Here is a 17,549-nt window from a genome sequence, read left to right as displayed (position 1 = left end):
AACACCTGGGGGGGGGGGGCTGTATGAAGGAGGGGGGTTGTATGAAGGAGGGTGGAGGCTGTATGACAGCTGGGGGGGCTGTATGACAGCTGGGGGAGCTGTATGACAGCTGGGGGAGCTGTATGACAGCTGGGGGAGCTGTATGAAGGAGGGGTGTAAGACAGCTGGGGGGTTGTACGGAGGAGGTGGGAGGCTGTATGAAGGAGAGGGAGCTGTATGAAGGGGGGCTGTATGAAGGAGGGGGGATGTTTGACAGCTGGGGGGTCTGTATGAAGGAGGGTGGAGGCTGTATGTAGGATGGGGGGGCTGTATGACAGCTGGGGGGCTGTATGAAGGAGGCTGTATGAAGGATGGGGGGGCTGTCTGAAGGAGGAGGGCTGTATGACAGCTGGGGGGTCTGCATGAAGGAGGGTGGAGGCTGTATGAAGGAGGGGGGCTGTATGACAGCTGGGGGCTGTGTGAAGGAGGGTGGAGGCTGTATGAAGGATGGGGGGGCTGTATGACAGCTGGGGGCTGTGTGAAGGAGGTGGGAGGCTGTATGAAGGAGGGGAGCTGTATGACAGCTGGGGGGCTGTATGAAGGAGGTGGGAGGCTGTATGAAGGAGGGGAGCTGTGTGACAACTGGGGGGGCTGTACGAAGGAGGGGGGCCGTATGAAGGAGGGTGGCTGTATGACAGCTGGGGGGCTGTATGAAGGAGGTGGGAGGCTGTATGAAGGAGGGGAGCTGTGTGACAACTGGGGGGGCTGTACGAAGGAGGGGGGCCGTATGAAGGAGGGTGGCTGTATGACAGCTGGGGGGCTGTATGAAGAAGGGGAGCTGTATGACAGCTGGGGGGGCTGTATGAAGGAGGGGGGCTGTATAAAGGAGGGTGGGGGCTGTACGAAGGAGAGGGGCTGTATGACAGCTGGGGCTGTATGAAGGAGGGGGGCAGTATGACACCTGGGGGGGCCGTATGAGGGAGGGGGGGGGGGGCATTTTTTACCCAGAATTCCCTTTCTGCTCCCATACCTGGGAATCCCGGGACTCTCAGTTTCTTCTATAAAAGGAGGATATATAACGGGGCTCCTTCTCCGCGGGGACCGTCCTGCGCCAAGTTTCCACGCCGCTGGATTCTAAGCGAAAAGTTCAGGGAGTATTTTGGGCTCCTGGTCTGTGCCGCGGAGGGAGCCGCCGGCCCCCCGTCAACAATCGGCCCTCTCACGTAGGCGAAGATTTTCCATCTGGCCGGGGAGGACAGCGGAGCGAAGTGCCACAACCCGGGGAGATCCGCCCGCCGCAAGGAACCACTTGGCATTAAGAAACTTATATTTTTGGCATTTTTATGATTTCACTCGCGGTTTAGACGCCGTGCCGCAGGAGTCTGCAATGCGGTCACACCGACACTTTATTTCTAAAGAGGGTGGGAGGCGGGAGGTTTAACCGTTTATGGTCATTTATGATCATTTCCTGGAACACTTTGCAACAAATCTTATTAAATTAAAATAAATATTTCTTTATGTACAATATGGAAATGCCAATCTTTATTCTGGAGCCAAGTCCACCCCCCCCCCCCCCCCCTGGTCCCCCCATGACCAATAAAGGGACAAAAACCGAAGTTAGGCTTACCGGTAACTCTGTTTTCAAGAGTCTTCCAGGACAGCCCTGTAGATGTAGCTCCTCCCTCCGGGACAGGAAACACAATCACCCCCAATCATAAAAGGCGGTCCTCCAGGTCCTCTCCTCAGTTCAACCAAGAATTCCTGACGGACTCTGAAAAACATAATCTTACCAACATATCGTTAGTGCAAACTTCCATTTCCAGTTTAGAATAATATACACCGGGTGGGAAGCCAGGCTGTCCTGGAAGACTCTTGAAAACAGAGTTACCGGTAAGCCTAACTTCGGTTTTACCCTTTCGTCTTCCAGGACAGCCCTGTAGATGATAGACAAGAAACTTACTTATCAGGGTGGGGTTACTGCTTGGAGGACCCTCCTACCAAATGCCTGATCCTTCTCAGACATCAAGTCCAGGCGATAATGCTTGGCGAAGGTAGTATAACTTGACCACGTTGCCGCCTTGCAAATCTCTTCTGGTGAGGCTCCGCCCCTCTCGGCCCATGAACTCGAAACTGCTCTAGTCGAGTGTGCTTTAACAAATGGGGCTTGTAGGCCCTCTAACTCATAAGCTTTCTCTATTGCCATTCTGATCCATCTGGCAATAGAGGATTTTGATGCCTTATGACCCTTCTTACTACCTGAAAAATTAACAAAAAGGGAATCACTCTTCCTAAACTCTTTGGAAGCTTCTAAGTAAACTAAAAGGCACCTCCTAACATCTAGTAAGTTTTGGGGTGCTCCCTCTGATTCTGAGGTGGAACAAAAAGAAGGAAGGACAATGTCCTGTGTCCTATGGAACTTGGACACAACTTTAGGAAGAAAACTGGGGTCTGTTTTCAAAATAATCCTATCATCAAAAATCAACAAAAAAGGCTCCAAGATTGAAAGAGCCTGTAGCTCACTCACCCGTCTGGCTGAGGTCACTGCCACCAAGAGGACCGTTTTAAGTGTGACCCATTTCAGGATGGATTTCTCCAGAGGTTCAAAAGGTTTGCCTGAGAGTGCTCTGAGCACCAATGAAAGATCCCAAGAAGGACAGGTCGAGACCCTCACTGGCCTAGATCTTGATAAGGCCTTGAAAAAACTCCTAACGTATGAATTCTGCTGAAGGGAACACTGCAAGAAGACACTCAGGGCTGCTACCTGTACCTTTAGAGTGCTAGGGGAGAGACCCAGATCTACCCCAGCCTGCAAAAAATCCAGAATGGCTGGAATACCTGGATGATCTAACTCATGTTCTCTCATCCAGGAACAAAATCTTTTCCAAAATTTTGCATAGATTGCTCTTGTAACTGGCTTTCTGCACTGTAATAGGGTGTTTATTACTTTCTCTGAGAAACCCTCTGCTCTCAATAACTCTTCCTCAGATACCACGCAGTTAGACTCAATCTGTCTATCTGTGGGTGTAGGATTGGACCCTGCGAGATCAGATCCTTCCGGACTGGAAGGGGAAATGGAGGAAAAATGCATAGTTCCTTCAGGATTGCGAACCAAGGCCTCTTTGGCCACCAAGGCGCGATCAAAATCAAGTCTGTCGCCTCCAACCGAAATTTCTGGAGCACTGCTGCTATCATCCTTACTGGGGGGAAGGCGTAGCAAATGTTGAACCTCCAAGGATTGGAAAATGCGTCTATCCTTAAGGCCTGATCTCTGGGATCTATTGAGAAGAACTGGGTTACTTTCCTGTTCTTTTCTGAGGCAAAAAGATCTATTTCCGGAAGACCCCACCTTTGTGTTATCTGAGCAAATACTTCTTCGTTCAGGGACCATTCGTCCTGTTTCACTGGCTGGCGACTTAAATAATCTGCCAGAGAGTTTTGAGTACCCTTTAGGTGAACTGCTGTCAGCGAAAACAAGTTGGTCTCCGCCCAGGAGAGGATTTTGTTGGATATTTCTTGCAAAGCCGGACTTCTTGTCCCCCCCTGCTTGTTCAGGTACGCAACAGCCGCTGCGTTGTCCGAACGAACTTGCAGGTGATGTCCTACCAACTTTCCCTGAAATGACTCTATGGTTCTTAGAATTGCTAACAGTTCTCTTTGGTTGGAGGAACGACTTGCCTCCACTGGAGACCATGCTCCCTGGGCTACTGCTTCCCCTAGATGGGCTCCCCAGCCCCAGGCACTTGCGTCCGTAGTCACTATTACTTCCACCGGGAAGGACCAGTCTAGACCCTTGCTCAGGTTGTGATGTCTTCGCCACCACCACAACTTCCTTTTTACTTTGGCTGAGATTGGAATCAGCGACTCTAAATCTTGACTTTGGCCGCTCCAGAGACGGAGCATAAGTTCCTGTAATGGGCGTTGATGATGTCTTGCCCAGGGAACTGCAGGGAAGCAGGATGTCATGAACCCCAGGACTCTCATTACCTCTCTGATTGAAATCCACTGATTGGACTGTAGTTGGGCAACGGCCTGACTTACTTTGATAACCTTTTCCTCGGGGAGATAAATTTTTCTCCTTACCGAAGATATCCTGTACCCCAGGTAAACCACTTCCTGGGATGGCACCAACTGGGATTTGTCCCGGTTGATTATCCACCCGAGTGAGGAGAGATATTCCTGTGCCACCAGTAAATCCTTCCCTAACTGTTGAGCCGATCTGGCTACAAACAGTAGATCGTCCAGATATGGGATTACCGTGATAGCTTGATCTCTGAGAGGGGCAAGAGCTTCTGCCAGAACCTTGGTAAAAATTCTCGGAGACGAGGATAGACCAAAGGGCAGAGCTTGGAACTGGAAGTGTTGAATCCCTAAAGTTGTCCTCACTGCTACCCTGAGAAATTTCTGGTAATCTGGATGTATAGGGATGTGCAGATAAGCATCCCTGAGATCCAGGGTCGCCATGTAACACCCCGGGAACAGACATCTTGCAACTGTAAAGATCGACTCCATCCTGAACCTTTTGTACTTTACAAATCTGTTCAGGGGCCGAAGGTTCAGGATCATCCTGAACTTCCCTGACGGTTTCTTTACTATGAAGACATGGGAATATACTCCCTGTCCCTGCTCCTCCAGGGGTACCGGAATTAGAACTCTCTGATCCACTAATTCTCCTAGTGACAGCATGAGAGCTTCTGCTTTTGCCTTTTCTCTGGGTGGATGAGTCACCCTGAAGTTCCATTGAGGCAGTGACGCAAACTCCAGTTTGTATCCGTTCTCTATTAAATTTAGAATGAACGGGCTTGAGGTTGCCTTGGTCCATTGTGGGAGGAACTGCCCCAACCTTCCTCCCACGGGGACACAGGAGTCATTGCGGTTTTGGGGGGGGTTGAGGAGGATTAAACAGGATTCCTCCTCTACCACGCCCCTTGTGGCCTGCCCAATGCTTCTTGGGTTGGCCTTCCTTTTTCTGGTTTTGCCAAAAGTTTGAACCCCTGAAGCCACGAAAAAAACTCTTTCCTTCGGCTTTTTTCTTTTTCTCAGGAAAGGCCTTCTTCCTGTCCTGAGTACGTTCTAAAGCCTCTTGGAGGCCGGGTCCAAAAAGGTGATCTCCTGAAAACGGAAGACCACACAATTTTAATTTTGAGGCGGCATCTCCCGTCCAAGTTTTTAGCCATACTGATCTTCTGGCTGCATTGACCAAGGCTGCTGACCTGGCAGCCAACTTTACTGACTCCTCTGAGGCGTCAGCTAGAAAACCCACTGCCTTGAACAAGAGTGGAAAAGATTTTAAAAGTTCTTGTCTAGAGGTACCGGCCAAGATGTGTGCCTGTAACTGGGTGAGCCAACACTCTAAGTTTCTTGCTACACAAGTAGCCGATAGAGCTGGTTTTAAACTGATCGCAGAGGCGTCCCAAGCTCTTTTCAAAAGTAGGTCCCCCCTTTTGTCCATTGGGTCCCTAAGGGAACCTAGGTCATCAAATGCCAAATCTGTCCTCCTGGAGACCTTGGCTAAAGGGGCATCCAGTCTAGGAACCTTGTTCCACGGATGAGACACATCTGATTCGAATGGAAACCTACGTTTGAGGCTGCCTGAAAAAAAGGGTCTTCTTTCAGGTTGTTCCCACTCTCGCAGAATCATATCAATCAAAGACTTATGAACCGGAAAAACTTTGGTTCTGGTCGCATTCCCCTGATACATGAGGTCATGCCGTGAGAGCTGAACCTGTTCCTCCTGGATATCTAAAGTGTCATAGATGGCATTCAGGAGATCCCCCACATCATCCAATGACAATTTGTATCTGGCCGCCCTGGAGGAATCCTCCTCTCCCTCTGATTCAGATGCTGAACCTGCCTGAGAGGAAACAACTGATCTGGGAGTTCTGTCTCTAATTTCCTCCTCTTCCTCCTGAACTTGTAAGGAAGGAGTACTAGAGGCCCTAGTTAGGGACGGGGCTGGAACCTGCATCCTATCAATCAGTCCCTTAAACGACTGGAATGTGGATGCCATCTCATCTTTAAAAGATGATAACATTTGGTTACAAGTGGTTAACGAACTTTCTTTAACCAAGCTATTAACACAGTCAGGACATAAAGGCTTATCCCAATTAGAACTTAGCTTTGTCCCACACACTGCACATTTCTTCCTAGGAGGCTGGTTCTTATCATGGGCCTTGACCTGTTAAAATAAACAACACAGTTTGACCACATTACAACCAGCTAAACCTTCATTCACCACTGTGACAAGGTTCCTAGAAGGTGCAAAAGAAAAAACCTCCACCAAACAGGTTCACCACCTAGGGGGGGGGTATCTGGGGTAAAAATCCCCTACCTATCAGAGTAAGCCATGTGCCGTCACCAGGCCTTACCTGAGAGGTACCGGTGCCTGCTGGACCAGGATCGGAAATAGCCGCTGCTGCCTCCATGGTCCGGTGTAATCGTTTTCAGTCTCCCTGAACAAACACCAGCGCCGGGTCCTTCGAGTCTCCTCCGCGCCCTTTTTTGAAGCAGGAACGATACTTCCGGGCGCCCCCTGATGACGCGCTTCCGCCGAGAATACTCCTTCCTCTCTTTGGAACGCATGGAACCCGCCCCCTCATCGAATACCGGAAGCGGCGCGCCGAATCGATGGCGTCTCTCACCCTCGCGGCCACGCCACCCGGATCACTACAGGGGATGGATTCCACCGTCAACGGGGTCCGACTCTCGCCGAGCTCACGGCGGAGGAGACTCCAGCTACGCTCTCTACCCCTAGGGCCAGAGGAGTGCTGAAGGCTGAGGTAGGTTCTCTCACATAAAAAACAAACAAACACGTTCCCTGATTGTATCTCCTCCCGTCCGGCAGGAAACACAAAAAACTGAGGAGAGGACCTGGAGGACCGCCTTTTATGATTGGGGGTGATTGTGTTTCCTGTCCCGGAGGGAGGAGCTACATCTACAGGGCTGTCCTGGAAGACGAAAGGGTAAACACTAGATAAAAAAATGCCCATTTTTACCACTCCCACCTTGCCACCACCGCCAAGTCCATATTTCCATGGCGGCTGGAGGAGTCTACATTGCTGCGCCCGTGACACTTCGCTTTGTGGTGAAACCATTTTATCCCGGGCGTGACAAACTTGCTCATTAACCACTTAAGACCCGGACCTTTAGGCAGCTAAAGGACCGTGCCAGGTCCGAGACCCGTTTTCCAATTGGCCGAAAAAATAGGAGTCCCAATTAGCTGCCAAGGAGGAGGGAGGAAACGGAAGGCGCTGCAATGCTCGTGGAGAGCAGGGGGGAAGGGAAAGCCGCCGCCGCCACCGAGCAAGGGAAGCCGTCGTTGAAGGCCAGGAGAAGCGATGACCACCATTGATAGGGGGGACCGACCGAGGGGGGGGGGGGGGGTACTGTTTGCTGCCACCCCCCCAAAAAAATTACCACCGGCCGCCACTGGTGACCCGTAAGAGGCGTTCCTCCATCTATTATCTGCGAAAGAAATTCCTGGGCACGGCAATGTAAAAATGTATCCCTTTCTCTCTTCTCTCTTGTTAAAAAAATAAAATGTATCCCTTTCAGGATCCGCAATGCTGGAAAAATAATTTTGCGCTCTGCGACTGAACAGCCGCTAATTCTGCTACAAATAAAGGCCCAGATTCTGAAAGGGCTTACGACGGCGCAACGCCATGTACGCCGTCGTAAGTCCTAATCTGGGCCGTCGTATCTATGCGCCTGATTCTTAGAATCAGTTACGCATAGATATCCATTAGATCCGACAGGCGTAAAGGTAAGGCTCTTACGCCGTCGGATCGTAAATGCAATTTTTTTTTTGCCCTCTAGGTGTCGTTTTCCCCGTCGAGTATGAAAATTAGCTAGATATGCGAATTCCCGAACGTACGCGCGGCCGACGCAGTGAAGTTACGACGTTTACGTTAGGCTTGTCCCGGCGTAAAGTTGCCCCTGCTATATGAGGCGCAGCCAATGTTAAGTATGGCCGTCGTTCCCGCGTCGAAATTAAAACATTTACGTCGTTTGCGTAAGTCGTCCGTGAATGGGGCTGGACGCCATTTACCTTCACGTCGAAACCAACGACGTCATTTGGAGCAATGCACCCTGGGATATTCCTCGGACGGCGCATGCGCAGTACGTTCGGCGCGGGAACGCGCTTAATTTAAATGCTTCACGCCCCCTACCCGGCTAATTTGAATTAGGCGGGCTTGCGCCAGGTGAATTTACGCTACGCCGCCGCAACTTTACAGGCAAGTTCTTTGAGAATAAAGCACTTGCCTGTAAAACTTGCGGCAGCGCAACGTAAATCAGATACGTTACGCCCGCCCAGTTTTACGCGATTCTACGAGAATCTGGGCCAAAGAGATCACGAAATAGAGACGTGGCTACAAATGAACTCATCGACACGTTTAGATGAATCCCCTCCCCCCCACTGATGACATCACAAAGGAAGGGGTGGCACCCTACACCCATAATCAGGAGGTGTGAATAAGCCCCAGGAAGGGGGTTAGGTGGGGGAGGGGTTGTGCAGAACGCGGCTCGCCCTCGTATAATGGAGACTCTGTACAGTCATTCAGCAAACAGTCACGGCGGGGTATTAATAGCAAACGTTTACTCATCGCACCGCTGCCGGGAAGATCCAGCGAGGACGGGTAACGAGCCCCCCCTCCCCCATACACACCTCCTGAAGAGAGACTCCCAGCTAAAAAGGAAAATAAATCATTGCACGGCCAATGCTGGAAAACTATTTGCTGTAAAGAGAACCGGTCACGGTTGGGCTAACGCAAGAATCTCAACGTTCACATTTTTAGTGATCCTGGGCTTTGCCTGCACAGGAAATCCCAACAGGTCCGCTGTCCGGCCGATCGCCCCCGAACAAACGTCGCCTCCCAGATCCGCGGCGTGCATGGCGCTTTTCCTGTTCAGGGACCTGAGGTTGCTTTTCCTTTCAATTGCTTGACCTCTCCCGCTGGCTCCCGGCTCCTAAGGGCCAGATTCAGAAAGGACTTACGACGGCACAGCGCCATGTACGCCGTCGTAAGTCCTAATCCGACCCGTCGTATCTATGCGCCTGATTCTTAGAATCAGTTACGCATAGATATTCTTTAGATCCGACAGGCGTAAGTCTCTTACGCCGTCGGATCTAAACTGCATTTTTTTTCCCCCCGCTAGGTGGCGCTTCCGTCGATTTCCGCGTCGAGTATGCAAATTAGCTAGATACGTGAATTCCCGAACGTACGCGCGGCCGACGCAGTAAAGTTACGACGTTTACGTTAGGCTTTTCCCGGCGTAAAGTTGCCCCTGCTATATGAGGCGCAGCCAATGTAAAGTATGGCCGTCGTTTTCTGCGTCCAAATTTAAAAAAGTTACGTCGTTTGCGCAAGTCGTCCGTGAATGGGGCTGGACGTCATTTACGTTCACGTCAAAACCAATGACGCCCTTGCGACGTCATTTGGAGCAATGCACACTGGGAAATTTTAGGGACGGCGCATGCGCAGTTCGTTCGGCGCAGGGACGCGCTTCATTTAAATGATACACGCCCCCCTACCCGCCGAATTTGAATTCCGCCGGGTGATTTACGCTACGCCGCCGCCGCAACTTTACAGGCAAGTGCTTTGTGAATAAAGCACTTGCCTGAAAAACTTGCGGCGGCGTAACGTAAATCGGATACGTTACGCCGCCGCACAGATACGCCCAATGTACCTAAATGTCCCCAACAGCAGCAAATAACCCTTATAAAGCATCTTGCAGTTGAGAGGAAACCACATTCCGGTAGTATGCACACTCAGGAGCCGGGAGAATATGGGGGGGGGGGGGGGGGGGGGGGGAGTCACTAAAACTTTAGAGTGCGAAATCAGGTGCAGCAACCAATCAGATTCCAGGTTTTGTTGCCAAAGCTTCACTGAAGAAGCTGAAGTTTGAAGCTGATTGGCTCCCATGCACAGCTGCACCAGATTCTGCACTCTCCAGTTATATCAATCCCTAAGTGTAAATGAGGGCAGGGAGGGCTGTATGAAGAAGGGGGGGGGGCTGTATGAAGAAGGGGGAGGCTGATTGAAATTGAGGGGGCTATATGAAGGCTGGAATGAGTGGATGAAGAGGAGGCTGTATGACAGCTTTCAGGGGCTGCAGGAAGAGGGGACGAGGCTGTATGAAGGCTGGCGAGGGTTATATGAAGACTCGGCAGGGGCTGTATAAATGCTGGTGGGGGCCATACGAAGGCTTGGGAGGCTGTATGAAGGCTGGCGGGGGCTGCATGAAGGCTGGCGGGGGCTGCATGAAGGCTTGGAGGGGGCTGCATGAAGGCTTGGAGGGGGCTGCATGAAGGCTTGGAGGGGGCTGCATGAAGGCTTGGAGGGGGCTGCATGAAGGCTTGGAGGGGGCTGCATGAAGGCTTGGAGGGGGCTGCATGAAGGCTTGGAGGGGGCTGCATGAAGGCTTGGAGGGGGCTGCATGAAGGCTTGGGGGGGGCTGCATGAAGGCTTGGGGGGGGCTGCATGAAGGCTTGGGGGGCTTATGAAGGCTGGCAGCTTGGAGGAGGCTGTATGAAGGCTTGGAGGAGGCTGTATGAAGGCTTGGGAGGCTGTATGAAGACTTGGGAGGCTGTATGAAGACTTGGGAGGCTGTATGAAGACTTGGGAGGCTGTATGAAGACTTGGGAGGCTGTATGAAGACTTGGGAGGCTGTATGAAGACTTGGGAGGCTGTATGAAGACTTGGGAGGCTGTATGAAGGCTTGGGAGGCTGTATGAAGGCTTGGGAGGCTGTATGAAGGCTTGGGAGGCTGTATGAAGGCTTGGGAGGCTGTATGAAGGCTTGGGAGGCTGTATGAAGACTTGGGAGGCTGTATGAAGGCTTGGGAGGCTGTATGAAGACTTGGGAGGCTGTATGAAGACTTGGGAGGCTGTATGAAGACTTGGGAGGCTGTATGAAGACTTGGGAGGCTGTATGAAGACTTGGGAGGCTGTATGAAGACTTGGGAGGCTGTATGAAGACTTGGGAGGCTGTATGAAGACTTGGGAGGCTGTATGAAGACTTGGGAGGCTGTATGAAGACTTGGGAGGCTGTATGAAGACTTGGGAGGCTTATGAAGGCTTGGGGGGCTTATGAAGGCTTGGGGGGCTTATGAAGGCTGGTAGCTTGGAGGAGGCTGTATGAAGGCTGGCAGGGGTTGTATGAAGGCTTGAAGGAGGCTGTATGAAGATTTGCGGGGGCTGTATGAAGGCTTGGGGGGCTTATGAAGGCTTGGGGGGCTTATGAAGGCTTGGGGGGCTTATGAAGGCTTGGGGGGCTTTTGAAGGCTTGGGGGGCTTATGAAGGCTTGGGGGGCTTATGAAGGCTTGGGGGGCTTATGAAGGCTGTCAGGGGCTGTATAATTTCTGCACTTTGAAGAGATGCAGAGAAGAAGAGTCCTACAGATAAAAAAGTACAACTTATGTAGAAAAATGTGTCTCACCTCTGTGTATCACCTGAGGCCAGCGCCCCCCTTGGTGGTTACCTTCCCCTCCCCCAAGAGGTACTCACCACCGCAATGCGTCAATCCGTAGAGGGTGTAACCTTTGTCACAAATGCAGGCAAAGGACCCTGGGTAATTGATGCAGGTGTGGTCACACGTCCGCTCGAAGGAACACTCATCAACATCTGTGGTCAGCATGAGAAAGATAAAAATGTCCAAATTAGTAATATACAGATGGCAGGTATCAAGGCCATGAAAGGCCTCAGCAGAGGTTACCCCTCAGACTCCATTCTCCTCAGACGTGTTACAATAGCACAAGGCTGGCGCTGCCCACCATGTCTCCCTACCTTGGCAGGACTTCTCGTCAGTCAGTAACTTGTACCCGGCTCTGCAGCTGCAGTCAAAGCTCCCCACGGTATTGCGGCAGAAGTGGTCGCATCCGCCATTGTTGCTCTGGCATTCATCCACGTCTGTAATAAGAGAAAACCAGGAATATTTCTGCAAATTTTACATCTGCATCATTTTTTCTTAAAGAGGTGAGTGCCGGGGGGCTGAGGGGACTGAGGGGGGGCTCCGAGCAGAATAGAGGGCCGGAAAGGGGGAGGAGATGGAATTTTAAGTCATGCAAAAATTTAATATTGACTGAGAGGCCTCAGTTGCAAAACACACTGAAGAAGTTGGAGTACAATAATAACCCCCAGCATTGGTGCCAGTCGGTGCAATAATAGCCCCCAACATTTGTGCCAGTGGATGCAATAATAACCCCCAACATTTGTGCCAGTGGGTGCAATAATAACCCCCAACATTGGTGCCAGTGGGTGCAATAATAACCCCAAACACTAGTGCTAGTGGATGCAATAATAACCCGCAACATTTGTGCCAGTGGATGCAATAATAACCCCCAACATTGGTACCAGTGGGTGCAATAATAACCCCCAACATTGGTACCAGTGGATACAATAATAACCCCCAACATTGGTACCAGTGGATACAATAATAACTCCCAACATTGATGTCAGCGAATGCAATAATAACCCCCAGCATTGGTGCCAGTGGATGCAATAATAACTCCCAACATTGATGTCAGCAAATGCAATAATAACCCCCAGCATTGGTGTCAGTGGGCTTAATAATAACCCCCAGCATTGGTGTCAGTGGGCCTAATAATAACCCCCAACATTGGTGTCAGTGGATGCAATAATAACCCCCAACATTGGTGTCAGTGGATACAATAATAACTCCCAACATTGGTACCAGTGGATGCAATAAAAAACCCAAAACATTGGTGTCACTGGATGCAATAATAACCCCCAACATTGGTACCAGTGGATGCAATAATAACCCCCAACATTGGTGCCAGTGGATGCAATAATAACTCCCAACATTGATGTCAGCGAATGCAATAATAACCCTCAACATTGGTACCAGTGGATGCAATAATAACCCCCAACATTGGTGCCAGTGGATGCAATAATAACTCCCAACATTGATGTCAGCGAATGCAATAATAACCCTCAACATTGGTGTCAGTGGATACAACAATAACCCCCAACATTGGTGTCACTGGATGCAATAATAACCCCCAGAATTGGTGCCAGTGGATGCAATAACAACCCCCAGCATTGTTGTGAGCAGACACTGAATGACCCTTTTACCCAATGGGTCACCTGTAAAGGAAACACTTATATACTTACCTTTTTGGCAGTTCCTGTATTGGAAATCCTCGGCTCCTACCCGCTTCAGGGTATGCAGAGTACTTGCTCTCCCTGCCAACCATTGTGCTTCCTCCTGCCATCTTGTAGGACACTATAGGATGAACGAGTCAGTGGGAAGAACCACAGTTGCCAGTGCGGGGGGGGGGGGGTATGCAACAGTTCAATACTCTCAGCAGCTAGAGAGCAGGGTTATGGTGGCTTTCAATACGGGGGGGGGGGGGGTCACTGAAAAGGTAGGTATACAAATTCTGCTTCTACAGGTGAGATATTGGGTAAAAGTGACCCTGTGCTGATACAGAAGAAGTATCTTGATGGACTGGGACAGGCATGCATGCCCTATCCTGTAACTCATGGGTGCTCAACCTGTGGGCCTCCAGCTGTTGCGGAACTACAAGTCCCATGAGGCATTGCAAGGATGACAGTTACAAGCATGCAGTGGCGTTGCCAGGGGTTGGGGGGTGTGTCTCGCACCCGGGTGACACCCTCAGAAGGGTGACACCATCCCGGGTGTAGTGGAGGGTCCTGGAGGCAGGGCTCTTCAGCCGCAGCGTACCGGCACCACGCTATCCCTATCTGAGAGACTCCTCACTCTCACTGCCGCTGCCCTATCCCTATATACAGGCGCGCCGCCCAAAGAGTGACAGTCTCCGGGTGGCTGCACACGGGCGCCTTCTCTGCCTGCCGCCCAGGTGCAGGGGGGGGGTTAACCTGAGGGGGACCTGCACTTATTGGGGAAGTTAACATGAGGCGGGTCTGCACTTATTGGGGGGATATCCTGAGGGGGGTCTGCACTGATGGAGGGCGGTGGTTTATCCTGAGGGGGGGCCTGCACTTATTGAGGAGGGGGGTTTATCCTGAGGGTGGGTGTGCACTGATGGAGGGGGGTGGGTCTACACTGATGGGGGATGGTTTATCCAGAGGGGGGTCTGCACTTATTGGGGGTGGTTATCTTGAGGGGGGTCTGCACTGATGGAGGGGGGTTTGCACGGATGGAGGGGGGTGGTTTATTCCTGGGGGGTCTGCTCTGATGAAGTGGTGTGGTTTATTGTGAGGGGGGTCTGCACTGATGGAGGGGGGTGGGTCTACACTGATGGGGGGTGGTTTATCCAGAGGGGGGTCTGCACTTATTGGGGGGGGGGGGTTATCTTGAGGGGGGTCTGCACTGATGGAGGGGGGGTTTGCACGGATGGAGGGGGGTGGTTTATTCCCGGGGAGGGGGGGGCTGCTCTGATGGAGTGGTGTGGTTTATAGTGAGGGGGGTCTGCACTGATGGAGGGGGGTGGGTCTTCACTGATGGGGGTGGTTTATCCAGAGGGGGGTCTGCACTTATTGAAGGGGGGTTATCTTGAGGGGGGTCTGCACTGATGGAGGGGGGTTTGCACGGATGGAGGGGGGTGGTTTATTCCGGGGGGGGGGTCTGCTCTGATGGAGTGGTGTGGTTTATTGTGAGGGGGGTCTGCACTGATGGAGGGTCTGTATTGAGGGGTGACTATATTTGGGGGGGGGGGGGGTGACACCATGTTTTCCCGCACCGGGTGGGGAGACACCAACCCTAGTGACACCAATGCAAGCATGTCTCACAAAGGCAGAGGCATGATGGGACAACACAACAGCTGGAGGGCCACAAGTTGAGCACTTATCCTGTAACTCCTTTTATCTCAGCAACAGAGAGAAAATCCACAGATAAAGCAAGCCCAAATTTTTAAGTTGCATCAAAAATGCTTTTCAGACAATATTTTTATAATAATTTTACTTTAAGAGACGCCTGAGCTGAGAGAGAAATACGGAGCCTGCCGCTGCTTCAGCCAAAACCATCGTCATAACTCATCCCTTCCCGATGGTTTCCGGCTCAGCCTGGCACACGCTCCACCGCGCCTAAAACCTTCCCCCTCCCATTGCGCAATCCCACCTCTCCCAGCGCCGCCTCCAACCCACCTTTACAGGTCTTGCCATCGAACTGCAACGTGAATCCCACGGGGCAGCTGCAGCGAACGCCAGTCGATGTGTCCCGGCACGTGCGATCACACCCTCCGTTATTCACAGCGCACGTCTCTGCAGAGGAAGCAAGGCAAGCGGGTCAGGATCGCTCTTCAAAGTTTGTACGGCAGAAAAATCAAAAACCATCCAACTATTGCAGAAGTTTAACCCGTTTACATTTTACCTCCCCTAATTACTATATCCCTCCCCCCCCACAAGTTGCACAGATGTGAACGGTACTCATTGGAAATCATGGGGTACGACTTTGCAGTCCCAAATCGCAGGACAAGTCGCACAAGTGGGAAAGGGGCCCAAGGACCACTTGGCTTAATGGTGCTTAGTAGCCTATCTATGGGGACCTTTCCTCCGGTATGAGCCACTCTATATGCCAGCCATTGGGATCTACATGCCATTGGACTGGCCATTGGGACCACAGGGAGTTTCCCGGTGGGCCGATGGCTCAGTGGGCCGGCTTCAGTGACAGCGGACTGCCGCCCCCCTCCGCTCCTCTGTCTCTCCCTTCCCGCAGCACTCGCCTCCTCTCCCTCCCTGCAGCGCTCACCTGGGGGGAACAAAGAAGCAGGGGGGTGCGGGAGTTCCCCCGGCAGCCATGGGAGAGACCTGTCAAAGTGGGCCAGTCTGGAAGAAGTCCAGGGCCAAATTTTTGTCCCAGTCCAGCCCTGTCTACATACCTCACTTTGCTGTATACAGAACCCCCCCCTCCCCCGGAGTATCTTCTATCTCCCTTTCCTTCCTTTGAGATGACATTGTTGTCCGGGCCCCCCTGATCATTTATCGCCCCCTCAGCACCCACCCAATCAGTCCTGAAGAAGCAAGTCTATCTTACGAAACGCGTTGACGCTAAAGTATGGAGCAACCTTGGGCCCCCGTCTTGGTGATCTACATTGACACTACAGTGGAACCTCGGATTACGAGCATAATCCGTTCCAGGAGAATGCTCATAATCCAAGGTACTCGCACATCAAAGCGAGTTTCACCATTGAAGTCAATGGAAACTAAAATAATTTGTTCCGCATTGACTTCAATGGCGTGCAATACCGCATGCAGCCAGAGGTGGGGGGGGGTGACGGAGAGCCTCGAAAATGGCCTGAAAAGGCCCAAGGACACCTCAGCAAACCTTGGAAACTGAGTATTTCTGTGTCTTTCCGAGCATTTTCAAACGGAGCAGATTGGCTGTGATCAGCGCCGTTCAGCTCCGGCGGCGCCCCCCACCTCAGGCCAAAATGCGTTACTGCACACCGCTTTGGCCTGAATCCTGCTCCTATTGTGAAACGCTCATTAACTGCGTTACTCGCAACCCGAGGTTCCACTGTATATCCATTGAGCCCATTTTTGGACTTCAACATACTCTTTGATTGTCAGGGCTGGGCCCTCAGCAGCTCTCTTCTCTGTGCTCAGGTATCTCAACTGTCGGATATTTGTCAGCACTTATTGTTTCCACAGTGGCTCACCTGGTGATCATTACCTGCTAATCAGTCCCGCCTACAGCCAGCCCCTTATGGCTATTTAAACTGCCTTATTCATTCCTTTTCTGCCTTTGCCTGGTCAACACATCTGGGGTGTCTCGGCTGTGTTCCTGTGAAAGACTTTGCCCGGCTGACGTCCTTTCTGGTTCCTGTTCCTCTGCCTCTGACTATGCTGATTTCTGGTTTCCTGATCCTGTTCCTCTGCCTATGCTGATTTCTGGTTTCCTGATCCTGTTCCTCTGCCTCTGCCTATGCTGATTTCTGGTTTCCTGATCCTGTTCCTCTGCCTATGCTGATTTCTGGTTTCCTGATCCTGTTCCTCTGCCTCTGCCTATGCTGATTTCTGGTTTCCTGATCCTGTTCCTCTGACTATGCTGATTTCTGGTTTCCTGATCCTGTTCCTCTGACTATGCTGATTTCTGGTTTCCTGTTCCTCTGCCTATGCTGATTTCTGGTTTCCTGATCCTGTTCCTCTGCCTATGCTGATTTCTGGTTTCCTGATCCTGTTCCTCTGCCTCTGCTGATTTCCTGATCCTGTTCCTCTGCCTCTGCCTATGCTGATTTCTGGTTTCCTGATCCTGTTCCTCTGCCTCTGACTATGCTGATTTCTGGTTTCCTGATCCTGTTCCTCTGACTATGCTGATTTCTGGTTTCCTGATCCTGTTCCTCTGACTATGCTGATTTCTGGTTTCCTGTTCCTCTGCCTATGCTGATTTCTGGTTTCCTGATCCTGTTCCTCTGCCCATGCTGATTTCTGGTTTCCTGATCCTGTTCCTCTGCCTCTGACTATGCTGATTTCTGGTTTCCTGATCCTGTTCCATTGCCTATGCTGATTTCTAGTTTCCTGATCCTGTTCCTCTGCCTCTGACTATGCTGATTTCTGGTTTCCTGATCCTGTTCCTCTGACTATGCTGATTTCTGGTTTCCTGATCCTGTTCCTCTGCCTCTGACTATG

At 51.4% G+C, this 17,549-nt stretch overlaps 1 protein-coding gene across 3 annotated transcripts in view; it reads right to left on the bottom strand.

Annotated features, from left to right (window-relative positions):
* SCUBE2 (signal peptide, CUB domain and EGF like domain containing 2) overlaps positions 1 to 17,549 on the bottom strand; it is a gene marked incomplete at its 3' end in the record, with an annotated part of 109,571 nt that overhangs the window by 41,083 nt on the left and 50,939 nt on the right. For all 3 annotated transcript variants that reach the window (XM_040327882.1, XM_040327883.1, XM_040327881.1), the window contains 3 exon segments: positions 11,484 to 11,600; positions 11,763 to 11,885; positions 15,066 to 15,182. In XM_040327882.1, the coding sequence (XP_040183816.1) occupies positions 11,484 to 11,600; positions 11,763 to 11,885; positions 15,066 to 15,182 (357 nt within the window).

Source organism: Rana temporaria, chromosome 11, assembly GCF_905171775.1.
Source record: "Rana temporaria chromosome 11, aRanTem1.1, whole genome shotgun sequence".
NCBI classification, from domain to species: Eukaryota; Metazoa; Chordata; class Amphibia; order Anura; family Ranidae; genus Rana; species Rana temporaria.
The sequence above is the reverse complement of the archived record's forward strand: the minus strand, read 5'-3'. Positions and strand labels throughout refer to the sequence as shown.